Genomic DNA, 20,003 nt, shown 5'->3' with positions numbered 1-20,003 from the left:
CGTCAGCCAATCACGGTGTCGTATCTGGTCACGTCAGTGCAACGTGTGCGCATGAATCCGCGCTTCACTTCTGATAGAGGGAGCCAGTTCGGTTGCACGTTCTACACGTTCTGCACCCTATTGGAAATTTGACATGAAAATTCGATAATCAACGAGTTCCGTTCTTGGCTCTGATTTCGTTCTGATCCGTCAAGTCTCTCAAGGGACGTCTACATTGGAAGTAAACAGTAAGAAGTAGGAAGTAAGAGTAAGAGATTGACCAACCACAGTCGAATGTGAGAAGAACAATCAACTATGATTGGTCAATTTCTTACTCTTACTTCCTACTTCTTACTACTTACTTCCAATATAGACGCCCCTTTACTCTTACTTCCTACTTCTTGCTATTTACTTCCAATGTAGATGTCTCTTCAGTCTCCAATCCACGATCACCGATCTTCAAAAACTTACTCCGATAGGAGCTTCATGCTTGTATTCATAAGCTGCGTTCGCTTTGAGCGTTTACGCGCTGTAAAGCTGGCCACACACACTTTCCGTAAAGCCCATTCTACAATTGCGTAAGCGTAGTCGTGAACGTAAGAGTCAACTAATCCGAATGTTTTATTCACTGATTGCTTTACTTTGATTGGTTGTCGTAATCACTTACAACCACTTACATCCACGTTCACGCAATTGTAGAATGGGCTTAACAGTAATCGTAAGGCGTAACGTAAGAATTGACCAATCATGTTGAGAATCGTCGAATTGTAAAGTCGCCATTTTTGTGAATGCTCGATCGTATTTGGTCAATTCTTACGTTACGCTTACGGTTACTGTTATGGAAAGTGTGTGGCTAGCTTAAGCGTCGTACATTACATACGGGAAGAAAATAGAGGGTATTTTCCAATTGCTTAACACATCTTGACACACACGTACACAAAACCAGTTTATTGGTCACATATTAAACTGGTTTTGTGTAACACAGTGTACGCAACTGGAAAGCACTCAGAATAACGCTTACAGCGCATAAGCGCCCAAAGCGAACGCAGGCCATAGTCAGGTCTTATATTTAAGGCCTTCTAAGTTCATCTTCAGATGTTCTGTAACCAATAAAATGATCTGTAGAGCATCTGAAGATGAACTTAAGGAGGCTTAAATATAAGAAATGACTATGAATATGGGCATTACTTTCTCGTGCCTGAATCTGCATTGATTGATAACTTTTGCAAAGTGCGTGAATTGAGTGAAACAAATATATTTTGTGTGTATTAGTTCAGAAAATTTTCGGAACAGATCTCTTGCCTATTGCTTTTTACAAGCTGAACATGGCCTGATATAAAGATTCGTCCACATGAGTGAACATAAATTGTATAAAAATCAACCAATCACAAATCTGGATGCTATACGGAAATGAAATATCACTGAAGAAAACTCCACAGTTACACGCGCGGTTCGCTATTTTAAAATTAAAATTAAATTCTCAATATTTTCCCGCCGAAATATATTTTCGTGTCATGCTGTTTTCACCAATGGTGAAAAGATGGTTGCTCTCTGCTGTAATGTAAAGGTAACGTGATATTATTTTTTGATCGTCTTCATCTCTCTTTCTGAAGTAGACTTTATTTTACAAAAGTTTCTTTCAAGAGTCAGTTACAAAGACACTCTATGATACAAGTCGTCGCTTGATCAAATATCAATACGCTATCGACAAATAGAGTCAATAGGAGTGACGATAACTTGGGCCTCGTATTTACAATAATTAAATAGATGAGCCTTTGTCTAAGAACTAACGTGCGTTACACACCACAGTTATGCACAGCACTTATTTTGAATCGGTGAGTCACTAACATTCATATTCACGCGAGTGCATGTTGTGAGTGTCGTGTTCCGGGGCCGATTTTTCTAATTCTTCGTAATAAGCTAATTAACAATTAAATTATACATTTTTAAGAAAAACAAAAGTAAACACATGATTTAACTGATAATTGGTTTATTAAGAGGTTGGAAAAATTGGTCCTTAGAAAGTCGCTTATTTAGATTAACTTTCAATAGTTCAAGCGTGGTATCTCGATCTCAAGCCTAGGAAACCGTTTCAAGTTAATTCGAACTTGTATATAAAATAGGCAATCGATCGACGAGCTTTAGCCTGAATCAAATCATGAGTGTGAATATTAGTATGGGCTGTTGCAAAGTTGTGAATCAGTTTACAGTCTCCATAAGAACACAGATATTAATCGCTTCTAAAATATTTGATTATCGTGATATTTTTAGTAGTTTCCTGTAATCAAGTTTATATTGGATTCCAGACCAGCTTCTAAGACATTAAGTAGGATTTTCATCAAACTCCAATTGAGTTAAGCGAGTCTAATCTGCCAATTTTCAGTCACGTAATTGGTCGTCCAATAATAATCGGGAAGTTAATAATTTCAGTTTTTTTTTTTAACGAAGAACAGGTAATGCTTGTGACTGATATAGACTGAAAAACCAGTCGACCAGACTAATCGAAGTTTGACGTGAGTCATCCTGAAGCAAGAGGTAAGTTGGTGTAATGAACAGTTTTTAGTCAAGCGTTGCAACCGACACGCCGATCCAGGACGTTACACGCGAATCCGCATTTGAACTCGGTAAAATCGCGAAACTGTATCAATTTCTCATTCTTAGCGGTTTCCTTTACAATTTTTCTCATGGATGTCCACGCGATCGGGATTAAAGGTCCTCCCGCAACGCTTGCATGGCACCAGCTGGCTCAGGTGCGTCATCCAATTGGCTTCCTCTGTCGCTGCTTGATCGACCACCATACTTCCCGTGTGCGGATCCTCTGCGAACATGGAAGTCATTGCCGAATGTATCGTACCTTGAAAAGGAGGCAGGAAATACGCATAAATATTGAAAAGCCAGTTACTGAATGTTAATTTCAGTGTCAGGAGCCGTTAAGACTCCTGACCCTTCTCACCTTTTCAAACTCTTGTTCAATAATGTCAGAAGCGAGGAAACGCATGTTCAAAATTCGAAATAAAATGATTTATCCAAAAAGATGACACTTGCGATCGGTTAGGCATATCACTAAAATACTCCAAATACTTTCCCTATATTGTAATAATCAATAAATATAATCGTAAAATTAATGTGCAACTTTCTTCTTTAATCTACGTTTTCTCATTATTTTGTCACGTTAATTTTGCGGTTACTTATCGATTGTTAGAGCAAAAAATATGTTCAAAATATTTTGGAAGTGTGCTTGATCGATTGCAAATATTATATATATATATATATATATATATATATATATATATATATATATATGTATATATATGTATATCTTTTAATTTCGACGGCAGGAATTTCGGAGGCATGCATTTCCTCGCTTCTAACGTCATAAATCAAAATGATTGCGACGAGGGGCCAGGAGCCCTAACATACACTCTGCTATATCTATCCAGTGAACAAGAAACATTACATCATCACCTTGAAGTATTGATTTTGTATATAGTCAGTAAAAAAAAAGTTGCGACACTTTATAAATGCATCCATATCTAGTAAAAGAATTTGTGTCTTTTAGTAATGTTTTATTCATATTTCAGTAATCTTTTACTAATGTTGATACACAATATTAAGAGTTAAATATTAGAAAACGTTACGTACTGTCGAATATTATTAACGATAACGTACTGCCAATTTTTTCCTCACTGAATGATATTCAAGTTGTAACTACTCGAAATCAAGTTTCGCATATCCGATTTTTGAATTTTAGCTAAAAAAGCTCTCTGCTTTTTAGCGAAAATTTAGAAGAATAACGGATAGAACAAAATTTCTTACTGCACTCCGCGAGGCGTTATTGATTCGCGATTTCCATAAGCGATCTCCTATAACCGAGAATGCATTTGTGACGCGTGTATAATAAATCAGCATTGCACCTACATCTGTTCTATGGCAATGCTACGACGAGCATTATAGATTCATATATCATACATGCACGCGTGATCACTTCGGCTCGATTGATTCACTCAGAATGTAGTGCACTTGACCCTGACAGAAGATTCAGAATGAATCAGTGGATTACAGAAATGTACACACGAAAGGGCAAACGAGTTATTCAAAATTAATTTCGATCTTCGTATATACATTGTATTACTTTTTTCACTTGACCATCATTATGTGTTCATCATACAGTGTGGCACAGAATTTAATACATATTCAAAAGAGAAAATGTGTAACACGTTTTCACTATAAAATATTCGTAAAATATTTAGAGCATCAAAAATCGTATCAAACTTTGTGACCAATTCAATATTTTACGCTTGCACTAAGCGTGTCTTAACATTGTAATTAGGCTTACTTGTACGATTTTCAATCTTACGTACATTAGATTTTATTGAAGCTTAGTATGCAGGATAAAATATTTATTGCCGTTTAAAAATTGATTAATTGCATCTGGAACTTCTTTCTGTCCCAGCATTGTAACTGGTAAAAATATAGTAGATATCGTTATAAACACCTTCTACACGCCTAACGTGCAAAATAATAATTCTAGCAAATGAGTATTAAGATATATATGATGTCTCGTGTACATACACGCATGCGATTACTATTAGCGACAGTATCGACTTACGTATATATATGACCTCAGGTTTCTGCGGTTCCTTTCGTCTTCGTGCCGGCGATAATTTGTCATTCTCGGCGTGCCACTTCTTCAAGCATTGCGGCTCGTGAATGGCGATACTAGACGTGCCGAAGTCTCTGCCGCATATGTAACATGTGACGGTCTTCTTTTGCGACAAGTCCTGAAATCAAGCGAGGTTCACGAGTTTTCTTTGTCCACGTATCGCAGCTGTCTTCCAAACGTTCCATCTGGAGAACGTAAACGCAACTTCGACGCTACTTTAAAATATAGTCGCGCTATATTATTATAAGTTTTACAAAAACAAACTTTTTTATTCGGCGCACCAGTAACACACCGTATAAGATACTTTATTTCACTCGTGTAATAAGAACAATTCATACAACATGTTAGAACGGTAATTGGAATACGGTGTGACTCCAATTATTCATTTTATTAAGATCTTAAAACATCAAAGATAGATCAATTGCAAATGCAAGGGAGATTTATTCAACACGTAAATTACATAACGACACGATTATAGAGATTTGTGCGTTTTTTTTTCAAGACTTACCGAATATGTCGCAGGTGGACTTTCTTGATCACTGGTGGCTGACCACTGAAGATTATGGTGACTCGGCTTATCCCTGTGCGAAGTCGAGTTGTTCTGCGCCTGCCATCGTCTGTTGCATTGAGGCTCGTGGATCTTGATGCTTCTGGTGCCGAAATTTCGACCGCACACCTTACAAGGAACTGTGGGCGGGCCGACGGAGCGCGCGTTCGCCGACGTTTGTCTGTCTGTCGTCGTGAGCAATCTCTCGAACCTTGAGTCATTACTCTGAGGAAACAGCAGACACATGAAGAAAGCACAAAATATACGAGAAAAGTAAGTTTAATATACCTTCGGAGTTGCCTTGCAGCTTCTCTCGTGGATCGGCAATCGTTCCGGCAGAAATGTCCTCCCGCACTTCGCGCACGGCACCAGTTGCTCCTGAAAGCGATTTTCACGTGTCTGTGTGATCGTGGCATTGTATCAGTAGGAATTATATTAATGTATTAGATCACGTGTTAATACGATATCGTGACATCATGACACAATTATTAGCGTATTAATGCCATTGATGAAAGAAGAATATTTCAGATATTTTTACTTTTTATACTTAAGATATTTTTTATTATATTTTATTTTATATTTTATTTTTATATTTAAGATATTTTTTAAAGAAAAATTTAAGTATATTTTGCTTTCTAAGCGATCATTAAATCAGCGTTTCGCTCGTGTAGAATTCTAGCAGTTAATAGCCGGAGATTATTAAAACCCGCGATCATGTTCGACGTATAATCGACGTATGTATAATGTACGATTCAGAATTCGTACATAAAATAATCTACGATCGTCGAGACGCATTTGCATAGCATGCAGTTCTCATTTGATATGCTCTCGTGCGAGTTGTATGCATATGAGATGTTAAAGAGCAGCCTTTGATATTCCACGTTAAAGTACACACTCGCGAACAACACGAAATCGCTGTCAATGATCGCGATGCATTTTCATTGCGGTTAATTCGCGTTCAAACTGACATGACGAACATGTCAAAGTGCGGAGATTATCCTATCGGCGCACATTAAGTCTCCGAACTCATAAAATGTAATTCTCGTCAATCGACTTTTATTCGTCCATTTTCGTGAAACGCCGCAATATTTCTGTTTACCCATAAATATATCGGTCTGCACGCTTCCTATAATTAGTTCTTACATCATCGATCTCGTCATTCGCCCGACACAATTAATGAAGCGTCCCAGAGACGACGTTCGCTCACGCGGAAACGACACGTGCGTCCCGTAAGAACAAACTTTCCGCGATATATTATTGATCGTAACATTAATTAAAATTGTAAATTGCAGGTCTACCTGACTCTGTTCCCATGCGGCTGCGTTCCAGTCGGTGTGGTCGATCCCGACTGTGGGTCTTTGCGGTTTGGGCCGTCTTTGGGAGAGAGGTAATGTATTGTTCTCACGCTCCCATTTCTACGATAAAAAGTACGTATAATACGTATAATACGTATTTATAATACGTATGAGTAAATCATACAAGGGTTGGAAATAAATCAAATGTATAACGATCGATAAATAGTTATTCGGTAAATTTGGAACAACCGATCGATTTGTGTCGTCGTTAAAAAAATCTTGAACAAAATACGGAAGTCTTTCCTTTCGACAAAAACGCTCGAGCGAATTTTCATGCGACTTTTTATGATGCAGTTGTCTTATCGATCTCGTGTTGCAGCACATTAGCATCACTGCAGTTGCACAGTTGTCATACAATGTCACTAATGTCTCTCATTACGAAATATACGGATATATCGCGTAGTATATATATACACACACACATACGTACGTGTAGTATATATATTTACGTACTTATATATATATATATATATATATATATATATATATATATATATACATACATACATACATATATACACATATATATAACTGATAGCGCCAAAGGTGATTCGTGTTTTTTTTATCGACTGCGAAGATCACGATGCATGCAAGACAAGGATCAGTCAGGATAGTCACGTTTAGCGGTAATTATATTTACGCAAATGCGAAGCGTAGTATCACGTTAACTGCAAAATATTCCATTAGGTAATCTATTGTAAGGCAACGCGGTCGATCGGAAATACGTACACACAGGCACGTGCAAATCGCTCGCTACCGGTCGCTGTATAGTTTGCAAGTACGCCGCGCGAGTCTAACACATCGGTTACACGCGCGAATGCATCTGATGTCGGGTTTAATGGTACAACGCGTTATACTACTATCGATTTTACGAAAGGGCCTTGACTTATTGCACACACACACACCCACACACACACGTGTTCACTGTCGTTGCAAAGCTATTATATTACGAACCGTTTCCGTTGCTTCCGCGATGAAATCGTGACGCCACGTCAAGAGTCAAATTGTAGGATAGTCTGTTGTTTGGAGAGATTCTATTGTGACACGATTGTTTCGATGCACGTCAATTGTTGATACTTTGACGAAAGAAAGCAAAGTATCGGGACATTAAATCCTCAAAGTTCGATGTCTAGGACTACAACCTCGCATTTTTGCTCCCCATTGAAAATCCAATACGGGAAACTTTTAGTTACTTTTAATTTTAGGCTTTCGCCTATGTGGTGGAATATTTGATCCAATTTATTTCTTCTGGAGATTTCTGAAGAATTGAGATTCTTGACGAAGAAATCTCCTGAAGAGGTAAACTATAATATATTCATGAAACGTTGAAAACAAAAATAACGGACACGGCATCAACTCGAAAGCCAGACCAAGCATTTTAATTACGATCTCATCGCGTTATTCGCTAAATTGTATCATCATAGTTATATATTATTGATTTTTATATGATTGTAATTGAAGGCATTTACCTCCATGCACTTGGGCTCGTGTATGGGGAAGCTAGCCGTGCCGAATTCCCGACCGCAGACGTAACACGTGACAGTTCTCGGGCCCCGTTTCGTCGTGGTCGACGGCCTGGCCGAATTCATCTCGCACGGCTCGATCTCTTCCGGTCGATTCTTATTCTTGTCGCTGCGGAAATTCAACGCCACAGGTTTCTGGATGGACTTCGGCACTGGCACGTTCTTTATCGGCTTCGTCGTAGTCGCTGTTGCTGGGATGTCTTTGATCTTGACTTGACTACCCTTCGGATGGCTGTGGAACCTCTCTGGCTGATCTGGCCGTCCACAAGTCTTGCAGGGTTCTGGAGCACTTTTCGTCGAAGGAACGGCCGTGAAGATCTCCAGATCGCTGGGTATACCTGTCCTCGAATTTCTCTTCTTCACCGTAGACAGCACTTTGGGAGGACCGTTTCTGGTTGCGTGAATGTAGTAATGCATACGTAAATACCGCTAATCGGAAATAATCATTCATATTCGAACGCCGCGAAACTTAGAGGAGATCGGAAAACTTTTCTCCCGGAATATAACATGTTAACGCGTCGACTTTTGCGCGAATTGTATAAAAGACTGACTGATGATCGAATTGCTAAATTTGATCATCAGTTAATAGCAACATTCTCATCGCGCGTAACAAGCGATATGATTAGATCTGATCTGATGCCCGTCATTTATTTGTAATCGCGGTGCAATCGTTGCAACACCGACCTGTTGTTGTTATCGTCGAGTCTCCTAACGTCAGAGTTTCGTTTGACGGGTGCATGCTCCTGGGAAGTCTTCCGACTTTCGGTAGGCGATCGCGGGCCGATCTCCATCTGGCAGATCCGCGGTTCGTATATCTGCTCGAAGCTCCGTCGCTGATGACGCACTGGAGCCTTGTCGCGGGGCCAAGTGGTGGTGCGTCGTGGTTGCACGTCGCCGGTGACGACGGCGCTCTGGCGTCGTCGCGTCGACGACGGCGACGGTAACAACAACGACGATGACGACGACGACGAACACGACGACGTGGCTGCTGCAGTCTTGCCTCCACTGATCGCCGCCAGCGATCTGGTCTGACGGTAACGCGTCATCGAGTCGCACAGCAGCTCCTTGCTAAGCAACGACATGTCGAGCTTGTCCACTAGCTCGGGATTTAGCACGCTTGGTTTCTCTAGATTCGCCGTCTTCGGCCGTTCCGGCTCCTCGCAGAAGGAGCGCTTCATCTTCGGCGGCCAAGTACCGGTGTTTCCTGCATTTTTCTTCTCGTTCCTTGCCGCGCCTATTTAGACGAGTTCAATGATAGCAAACGGCGAAATCGTTGCGAATGTAATTTATTTAACCCATCAAAGGACCTGATTATAATATTTCGATTGAGTTAAATATTATCAATTCAGTTTCAAGTTAAATTTCAAGTTGAGCTAAAAACTTTCTTCATACGCGGAGAGATGACGATTGTAATTGAACTTTATTTAGAACTGAACTTTCGAATAGTTGACGATTTGATCGTAATGAGAATTTTGTCTAAGAACAAAGAACATTAACCTTTTTGGGTTACCACATTCTTATTATCTTGATATGTCTCTCACATATCAATGCGCTTCTGATGCACGTTTTAACATTCAAGATACAAAAAGTAGCTCTAAAAATTTATTTTTCCAATGATGCAGTTAACTAGCTCGACATATCATCGACATATACTCGCGATAAAATATGATTACCTTTCAAGATCCTCAAGTCATCTCTTATGATGAGAAATGTTTTCTCCGATAGAAAGTCGCATGGTCCCCTCTTCCACTTCATAGCGATTTTAACGATGACGTGATCTTTCACAAGTCGCAAACACGGAAATAATTAGTCACGCTCGCGCGGAGCATTATCATTTGTACATTTACCGTTGACGATGAATTTTCTTTTCCGAACGCTTGAACGGACAGTTTTACATCGATAAGAGGCGAAAGCGATCAAGCGATACAGTCGATATAACGCGACTACGTCGAACACGTCTCAATTTCAATTTACCCGATCAGTGACGTATCGGAGAACGCTCTCGTGTCCGAAAGCAGACATTTCTCGAGACTCGCTGAACTTCACTCGAGCGATTTTTTCTTTATACGCTCCTACGCACGCAACGCGTTATTTTTCTCTTTCTCTCCTCCGCGAATGCGCGTTAAGTCGGTCGAGCGACTGTAATATTCCTCTATCCGATGAACGAGCGATAAGATATATATTCCGTTGTCTGCACTATGATCTGTCGAGCAGATCATCAGACACAGTACAAACGAAAAATCTGAATTAACAGAATAGCGAGTAATTGAACGACGACGCAACGCACGAGATCTAATTGCACATTTCACCATTCGTCACACAAAAATGCGGGAACGTTGCCGAGACACATACATACAATGTGTCGTAGTTTCGCTTTACGAAATTGAATCGCACGTGCGAGTATATATGTACACACGCACTACTAGACGACCTTTCGTCGGCATTTATTTTTAATTGTGCGTAAGCGCTACGGAAGTAAAAAGTCTCGTGGACGCGCGCAGCTCTTATACCGCCTCCTTGCCACCGAATTACGCGGTGCACTGAGCTTAGCTTTTACCTTCGCTATTTAGCTCCGCTTTTATACGCGTCTTTTATACGTTTCCTGTGTGAGTGTGCGGTCGACTGTGCGACAGTACACAGGTGGCAGAGAAAATCGATCCAACGACCGGCCGTTTAAATGACTATAACGTAGCGAGCGTGTGCTACGCGCGCTACGTTTCTCCTCACCGCACGGAAATCGTTCGAAACGAGCGAGCGATAAAAGGGTATGCGCGGGTATCACGAAAGAGAGAGAAAGTCGCACATGTTCACTACAATATATCTAATTCGCACGGTCGAGACTGTCTGTGTACCGATAGACTTCTTTTTATTGCTTTTTCTCGTCTTTTCTTTCATAAATATATAATATTTAAAAAATGCAGTCGCAGTGTTATATAATACAGTAAATTGTATATACACGGAAAGTTCAAAGGACGATACGAACGTACGTAATATTAATTAATAATGCATACATGTTACATTAACGGCGATATCTGTATCTCTTGAAATGGAACCACAACTGGAAGATGTTATTGTGGAACTGACATCTGAATCCACGCTTATATGAGTACTCCCACTCTCTATTGACAATCTTAAACGCAATGTCCTCGTAAGGCGGGCCCGCGTGAAATCGCAAAATTGCAAAGTCCTTGTTGTCGGCGCAGGGAGTCTAAAAAGTTGAAATTAATGTTATATATTAATATATCGTATATCGCACACACACATATATATGATATACTATATGTGATATCATGTTTTAATGTATATTTAAGTACAATTGTGAAAACGTGTAAAATCTTGGTAACTAATCGTGTTTTTTAAGAATCCGAACGTTTACTGACAATTTAGATTGCATTGACTACGAGAAAAGAGAGCTTGTATATCTTACGAGAAAGTATTCCGGAGTAGTGTTCTTGTCTATGAGATCTGGATAGAAGATGTTGAACTTATAACCCTGCACAATCTTCGGCGGTGGGTTGTCCATGTCGTAGTGCGTCTGATTGTATTTGTTCCATTCGAAGCCGGTGTGCACTCTGTTAAAGTAACGCGGTTTACGCGGTCTGTACTTGTCAGACCACAGGTAGATTTGCGCCTCCAATGACGACTCGACGCTGAACTGCGCCTCGTCCGAGCCCATATTCTTGCGTGCTTCCCTATGCATCGCCTGCTCCTCGGCTGTCAGCACGTTTTGGATCTTCCTTCCGGTGCTGAGCACTTGTTGCCTCGCGTACTCCAGTCGCTGATTGTCGTCGTCCTCTTGAGTGACAATCGTACCTGGCTCGAGTTGCGAATACGGTATGTAGGCCGGTGAGTAGCCGCCCGATTCGTACTCGCAGAAGGACTCGGACAGTAGATCGTCGGCGGCATTGGTCTCCCGGTCATCGCTGCAAAAACATACAACGGGATTATCTTAATCTCGTCATTTGCAAAAAAAAGGGATGTGAAGGGTGAGAATACTCACTCGGACTGGCTGTTCTCGTTTTTCTCGACCGTGGCACTCGTGGAAGGTTCGATCTCTTGCTTGGCCGACGGCTCGCTCGGCACTTGCGAACTGCTTTCAACTTCGCTCTCCGTTCTAGCCACACCTTGTTCAGCGATCAGTACTTCCAGCTTCTTACGCAGATTCTCCTGATGCCGATCTCTCAACCGCGCTCTCGCCATGTGGGCTACATGTTTAAAACTTGGTGTGAATCGCATGCGTTATTATTCGCAGATTTTAAGAGTGTATTTATACGAAATCGATTGCATTGCCCTACCTTTCAGTTGCGACAGAAGACTCTCCCAATATCCAATATCGACGCCCTCTGGCTTTCCTGTGATTTTTGCCTGAATCTGTTGTTGCAAGGCCTCCAATTGCGCCGCGGTTTTACCCTTGAAAATAGCCGTGACGTCTTTCGCCACTGATTCGTGGATTCCTTCTCTTCTACCGACAGCTAAACAAAACGATAATTTGTATTTACAAATAAAGAGAACAATAACGTACACAAGAGAAAATTATTTCTCTTACCAACTTCATACTCTGTACGTTCTAACTTCCTGAGCTTGTGCAGTTCATCCTCCACAATCACTGTTATGTCGTTCCAATAGTCTAAATTCTTGCCCCTCTCCAATTCCTTGTAAACTTTGATGTCCTCTATAAGATCCTCCAAGTCTTTAACTTGCAAGCCTCTCAAGTACGTATAAGGTTCGTGCATTTCTACCGCATCAACCTCCTCCTCTGCACTGATGTACTTTGCGAGAAGATCTATAGGCTTTGCACGACCATCCTGAATTCTGATGCGAGATCTCAGTCTAGCTTGCTCCAGATGAAACTGATCCTCCTGCCTGGCCCACTGTTCCAGCTGAGCAGCCTCCTTGCCTCTTTGTAACATAGTCATTTCCTCTTCTCTCTGTTGTCGCTCCAACTCTCTCTCCTGCCTCCTCTTCTTTACTTTTTCCAGTTCCCTCTTGGTTTCTTCCTGTTTATACCTATTACGCATCTCCAACTCCTCTCTACCCACTCCAAGCAGACCTTCCTTACCTAATTTCTTGGACCACACAAATGTTGACAAAATATTGCCATCTCCAAATGGATTGTCTGTATTTGTATAATGCAGGTAGTCGTTGTCCCAGCCCATCCTCTCCTTACGTCTGCGTTCTTTGATTTCTTTCTTTTTCAGGCGTCGTAAACGTTTCTCTTCTGGCGTTTCTGTCGCCTTCATCAATTCCTTCTGCCGCTTACGCTCCTCGACCTGTTTTTGCCGTTGCTTTTGCAGCTTCTCGAGCAATTTTGTAGAATCTGAGGATGAGTCTGTGGACGATCCAGCGCTAGTTCTGCTCGAGTTGGTCGAGGTGGAAGACGAAGAAGATGAGCACGATTCTCTGAATGCAAGAAATACACATCAAAGATGACGATATAGCTTTAAAGAGATAATTTCATTTTTAAAGAAGAAACCCACCTCTTTCGACTTTTATGCTTCGAAGATTTCTTCCGCGAGTCACGTCGCATGCGGGAATCCTCGTCTTTCGACTTTCTGTGTCTCTCACTGGATTTTTCGGAACGTTTATGCCTGGATCTTGATTGTCTGGTTCGATGTTCCTCATAATCGCGATCCCTCCGCGATATTCTGTCTTTATGTGCACGAGTATTGACTGCAGCAGAAAAAGTGGTTTAATAAATTTTTTTGCAAAATTCCTTCCAGTATATCTTTTGATATGTCGCATCACTCAGTACACATGATGGAAAGACGTGAATCACTGTCGTTGAGCGAAAAATTAGCAGCGCACTTATTGAGCTGCTTTTCCTGCTGAACGCAGCTATTGCCTTTCTTTCTCTATCGGTACTCACCATCAGTGCGAGAATATCTTTCCATTGTGTCAAAAAAAACTCCAATGACAGAACGAACCACACACGTTTAACTTAACCTAACTTCTCTCTCGCTTTGAGATACGCCATCTTGCTGCAATTGTCGCAGTTCATCTACTACGTGAGTCAGTTTGAGGTGACACGAATTCGCAACTTGTTAATCAGGCGTTATTTCACGGCATCTCATCGACGAAATTTCCTCCTAACATCGATTTTTCAGTATTTTCAGGCACGCGAGATTGATTTCAAAGTGATACGGAAAGATCGCATGGTATCGCTCGGACGTTCAACGACGTCGTATTTCCTTCTACATTTTCGGCAAGCAAGCCACATCCGTTAACTTTCAAATCCAACAGCGTACGCACGCCATCGCGGGTGGCTTTTCGAAAAGTTTTGTCGCGTACTCATTCTCAGTGAAGCACGAAGTGTGTTGGACGTTCACGCATCTACGATCACTCGTGAAGACAAGGAACGCAATGCCGCACAACATTTATTACTCGGACAAGTATTACGATGACCAGTACGAGTACAGGTGGGTGCAGAGTCCTGTGACGGGGAAAGATAGCCTCTCGGACCGTTATTCTCCGACGGGGCCCAAAACCAATTGTCCGAACTATCGCTGCGTTTTCGCTTCGGTAGCCGACTTTGGCGAAATTCGGCGCAGTCGCGTGATCCGAACGTCGAGGCTTCGCAACACATACAATTCATACTCGTGGCGTTATTCAGAGCTCTTTGTTTCTATCTCTCTCTCTCTCTCTCATTGGCATGTTTAGCACGCGGTTTAAATGGCCGGTCCATGGTACGATCACGCTGTCATTTTGCTCTGTTATTGACTCATCCTCTAGTCTTAACCGGTTTCCCGGTCCGTTATTTTGTTTAAATGGATCCGAAAGACGAGATCGTTGCCTGACCTTGACCTTGATAGCGATTCGTGAATTTTTTGGAAGTTACAGATACTAGAACTAGTCTAGTATTTCTTTCGCGAAGTACGACACATCTTCGTTGTTCTTCGTACATAGGATACACTTTCGAGAATCGTATTGTACGATATTGTGAAAAATATTGTATTATAAAGCACGAAAAAAAAAACTATATAGGATATAATTTTCATTATGTAATGAAAATTCCAAAGATTCTTGTATGCTTTTACTCTTTATCAAAATGGTAGCAATTTAACAAATCTAATGTGAGAAAGAATATTTATCCTATGAATTTATGTAATTGTAAATTTTGTACAGGCATGTTGTTTTGCCAAAAGAGCTGGTGAAATTAGTACCAAGAACTCATCTCCTATCTGAGCAAGAATGGAGAGCCATCGGTGTTCAACAGAGCCAAGGATGGATACATTACATGATACATGAACCTGGTATGCAGCTAATTATATTTCTTTCATGGTGCAGCATCTTATTCAGAAGAGTTTTAATTTAATAATTAACTTTTTCAGAGCCACATATTCTGCTATTCAAGAGAAAGATAACTCAAGAGGAAAAATAAACTGGATGGAATTATTATGTTGATTTGTAAATAACACATCAGATCATGTTTACATTCATAGCGGAACTCATTTGTGCTTGTAAACCATGTAACTCTGTTTCCTTTTTTCTCTGTGTCTCTCTTTGGTTGTCTAGCAATATAATTTATGTTTAAAACACAATGTTTATTTTCTATAAATTTGAGTTTTTTGATAAATTATTCAAGTTATCTATCAAATTCCGCAAACTAGTGTACGACATGGTCATGGCTCTGTCATCTGTTTTATCTTACTTTGCTCTGTCATTTGTAAGAAAATGTCAAGCAAGTATACTGTATATATGTCTATAGAGTGTCTTAGTTTATAATCTCATTGTCATAAATTCCTTTTCGTTTTTTATTTTTTACATTGAAATTTTCAATGAATTTCATGACACTGAACAAAGTGAAATATTAATAAGGAAATAGTTGTCTTGAAAAATAGCAGTTCTCTAAGATGATGTAATATTTTAAGTATTGTATTAAAGAGAATGTGGTATTCTTGTACTCTTGTGATTGCAGTGCCTTACAGGAACTTATCCTAAGAATATTGGTTAAATTAAGATATTTAATAATAATTGTTCCTTGAATCTTTATGACAGTATTAATGTAATATATATGTATAAATATATATATATATATATATATATATATATATATATATATATATATATATATATATACATATATATAAATATACATACATATATATACATACACACACATATATATATATATATATATATATATATATATATATATATATATCCCTTATGCATTTCTTCAGATAGACAATCTTAAAATTGTGACTTAGGTTCAGTTTTCAAACTGAAGGACTTTATTAATCATCATTCAATAATTAATATAGTTGGTTTAAAAATCACAAAGTAATAAAAGAAAAGGGAACATTTGATCGTACGTATATAGGTATGACGTATTGAAAAAGTTACTGATTTAAAGATAGTTATAAGTGGATCATAATTGGAAGTAAATTTACTTTTGAACTATTTCTGGATATCAAGTAATCGGCGCAGCAATCATGAGATCAACGCCAACTTTCAATTGGATGTAGTACTGTTCCAATATGTAAAAAGGCATCACATAAAGTTTAAGTTTTGCGACCTATTCCGCTACAAACATATTTTAGAATGTTGACTTTGATATGAATTGTATACGTACCATCCATATGTATTTCCGCTCCGAGCAATCTCATATATCGTATGCGATTCACGTACCTTAATATATTAAGTTTGTATGCTCGATATTTCTATTGCGATGTAATTCATATTCGAACATCACGTGTGCTTAACGTGTAATAATAAGCGATTTTGATTTGCTTATGAGAATAGAAAAGAAGCATGTGTTATTAATATTATGTTAAATAAATGTTTGCGTTTAAAGATATAATTGATTTAATTCGCAAAAAGTACACATACAATACTTGCAGTAGCGGGAACAGTTATTGACAAATTAGATTACATGTAATTTACAAAGACTAGAAAAATTTAACGCCCTGATTATCATCGAATAAGATTAGCTCAGCCTTTTTTGCAGCCTCCAGGATTCTCAGTGATCTAATTAGTACTTCTGTGTCAAGACCATGAAATTCTGAAAACAAGACAATAGTCAATAAATGTTCATAATAACAATGCGACAAATAATAAAATTGGCAAACAATTGACTTTCAGTGTACTCTTATAGTATATGATTTAAATATTCCCAATTCCAGAACTTATCTCGTCTTGGACATTCTTGTTTTGATTCTTAAATACATAAACTTTCAATATAAAAAATATATGTATATATGTTGAATATGTGTATATGTTCTATATGCTACATTGAAATATATTTATATTTAAAGAACAGTGAAAATATTCAAAATTGGACAGGTCTATCCAGGAATTGGTATGTTTACCTTGCTCAGAAGTATCATCCCCTTGTGTCAATTCGAACAATGTGCACACAGATCCTACGAAACCATTCTCCTGTGCCCAATTGTATATTATGTCACCCCATTCTTCCAGAGTATGCCAATAAACCAACCATCTCTGTTTGGTTTTGTCCAATGGAGTTGCATTGCCAGATTTTCGTAATTCTTCTAATATCAGTAAGACAGTCTCTGATGGCAATTTTCCTGTATGATCGAACGTAGTTAAGGTACTCGTGACAAACCATAGTAAATTGGCGATACAACTGCATATTGTGTAATATGCAAACGAAACAGCACTATGTGAATGAGCGCACTATTCGCGACATAACAAATGAAAAGGATACGGTTTATGGCAGTGTTATTGAACAAAGGATTCGTGTGCACTTCTCGCACGTCTACGACCGCCTGCTTTGTGGTGCGATAATATTCGAGCACCAAACTCCTCCAGGCTGCGATTTGCTTGGATCTGGTGTCCGCGTGCGGCTGAAGTCTGTAATAACCACAATTTAGATTGAGTCATTTTTACAAAATTACGAATACCTCTTAAATTCGCATTAATCGCCGGATTTATATACTCGCGAGTAAAAGCTTTTACATCGCTGCACTTGGTTTCTAACCTAACTCTCTAACCTGGATGACTATAGATTGGGATACGTTCTACATTGCATGTAGCGATGAAGTATTTTTTTTCGTTCTTTTTTAAATGAAATTTTATCACGATCTCGTTACACGGATATTTTCGTCTGCCAAAACGATACTCACGTAAAGAACGGTGGAAAACTGTACTGCCAAGGCCAATCAATCTCTGCCATTGTTACGACGCGCATCTGTCACGGGAACAAACTGTCATATATGACGACGACGCTCTTTCAGGACGAATAATATAATTGCCATTTGAGATGTGTTTAAAAAAGATTATTCGTTCAATATTTAAGCATAAAACTTTGGAGAATATATTAGAACCTCCGCACAAGACATCTGTAATATACATTATGTTACTTAAAAATAATGTACTTAAAAATAAACTTATGTCAATGCACAAGGAAATTCATTATAAAAGTTCTTTCCTACGTTATGGATTTCTTTATGTGTTGACATAAATTTATTCTTAAGTAACGTAACGTATTTTTTTGTTAACGTATTCTTAAGTTAACGTAACGGATGTTTTTGTGCGAAGATTGTTACGATATAAAAAGCCACGTAATAATCAATTGATCTTTTATAATGCATTTATTTCTGAAAGGAAAATTGAGGAAAAGCCTGAAAAAAGGAATCAGTTGGCTCTTTTATTAGTTTCAAAGTATAAAGTGTGCAACGTTCATTCACATCGTCATATGTCGATGTGGATAGTAGTTTTTCGGGATAAATGATATGATTGTCAGCGATTGCATGGCAGCAAATTGTTGATTATTTGATGAAAATTATATTTGGTGAGATAACAAACTACGAATATTCGTTAGCAAGTAGTATATTGCCAATAAATTTGAAACATATGGTGGAACATGTTTTTGTAGGTTATAAAAACATATTTTTATAGACTTTTCTTATATATAATATTAGTTTTCTCTGTTACTGTTTACTTATTTTTATTAATCCCACACAGAACAAATATCTAAAATATATCTGATAGATATCTTATAGATATCGCAATATCCATGAGATGTATTTTGAATATTTGTTCTGTATGGGATGTTTCTTTATAGTATTATTAGGTGACTTTTATTCGAATTTTCTTGCCACATCGGTCTTACATAATTTGTATTGTAGAAAAGTATGAGTCTATTCTCTTCTGTAATTTTTCACGGTTAATAATACGAGAGAATTTTTCGTATGTAAGAAATGTTTTTTCTAAAAAATATAGGATTATACATACATACATACATACATACATACATACATACATACATACATACATATATATTACTTCAGCAAAAATTATAGCTAAAAAGTAAGACTTAGCTTACAATATTACTCATTCACTGCTCATTCTTTTACTTTCTCATTCAATTATTTATTCTTAATTTCTACCTAATTAATCTAACCTCTCTTTAATTTTATTTATTTATAAACTTTATAATCTACTCTATGATCTACTCTATAATCATTTCTCCTCATTGACTTAATTTTAACTCTATCTATACTGTATCATCTTTTTATCACAGTTCTATTCCTTTTCATTCTTTCTCCTTTTGCTTTTCATTTTCTTTTCCATCCATAACTTCCTTAGAATAGCTCCTTTTTTTTTATTTAACGTATCATCTTAAATCCTTTTTATTCTTTCCTCTTCTTTCCCAAATCCTCAAACTATTCCTTTGTAATTTTATATTTTGTAAAAAAATTTTTTATGTTATCCTTTCCTTTTTCACATAGAATGTATTTTCTTTTCTCCTTTCCTAATATTTATTATCCTTATCTATATTATCACATCTCACCCTCACAAGGGCCTTTATTTCTTGTCCATCCTTTATTCAATTGTTTAGAATTAAATTTCTGCATGCAGAATCAGACCATATGTGATTTTCACAATTCCACATGGCTCGTGTTGTGGCAATTTATATGTTTGTTGACACACTACATGTTTTTCTTCTTTTTCTATGAAAGTACTTGCTATAA

The 20,003-nt window shown here is 38.4% G+C and overlaps 3 protein-coding genes across 3 annotated transcripts; 1 reads left to right on the top strand and 2 right to left on the bottom strand.

Annotated features, from left to right (window-relative positions):
* Positions 1-1,952: 1,952 nt before the first annotated feature.
* On the bottom strand, positions 1,953-14,083 carry LOC116842593 (cactin). Its single transcript, XM_032812012.1, has 13 exons — positions 13,934-14,083; positions 13,545-13,737; positions 12,614-13,467; positions 12,363-12,539; positions 12,068-12,272; positions 11,495-11,990; positions 8,752-9,239; positions 8,014-8,458; positions 6,488-6,604; positions 5,478-5,567; positions 5,151-5,414; positions 4,589-4,760; positions 1,953-2,797 (listed from the first exon to the last, which is right to left on the bottom strand). Exons 1-13 carry the CDS (start codon positions 13,956-13,958, stop codon positions 2,637-2,639), a joined length of 3,687 nt encoding a protein of 1,228 aa, XP_032667903.1. The 5' UTR covers positions 13,959-14,083; the 3' UTR covers positions 1,953-2,636.
* Positions 14,084-14,233: 150 nt separating this feature from the next.
* LOC116842592 (cyclin-dependent kinases regulatory subunit) lies at positions 14,234-16,864 on the top strand. The gene is made up of 3 exons (XM_032812011.1): positions 14,234-14,483; positions 15,190-15,317; positions 15,396-16,864. Exons 1-3 carry the CDS (start codon positions 14,428-14,430, stop codon positions 15,443-15,445), a joined length of 234 nt encoding a protein of 77 aa, XP_032667902.1. The 5' UTR covers positions 14,234-14,427; the 3' UTR covers positions 15,446-16,864.
* Positions 16,855-18,368, bottom strand: LOC116842591 (vacuolar protein-sorting-associated protein 25). The gene is made up of 4 exons (XM_032812010.1): positions 18,153-18,368; positions 17,735-17,880; positions 17,376-17,594; positions 16,855-17,068 (listed from the first exon to the last, which is right to left on the bottom strand). Exons 1-4 carry the CDS (start codon positions 18,215-18,217, stop codon positions 16,956-16,958), a joined length of 543 nt encoding a protein of 180 aa, XP_032667901.1. The 5' UTR covers positions 18,218-18,368; the 3' UTR covers positions 16,855-16,955.
* Between the last annotated feature and the right edge of the window lie 1,635 nt (positions 18,369-20,003).

This window comes from Odontomachus brunneus, unplaced genomic scaffold (genome assembly GCF_010583005.1).
Source record: "Odontomachus brunneus isolate Ranch 3 - 2012 unplaced genomic scaffold, Obru_v1 Obru_scaffold_026, whole genome shotgun sequence".
In the NCBI taxonomy this organism is placed as follows: domain Eukaryota; kingdom Metazoa; phylum Arthropoda; class Insecta; order Hymenoptera; family Formicidae; genus Odontomachus; species Odontomachus brunneus.
Note: the sequence above shows the minus strand (reverse complement) of the source record. Positions and strands in the feature narration are given on the sequence as shown.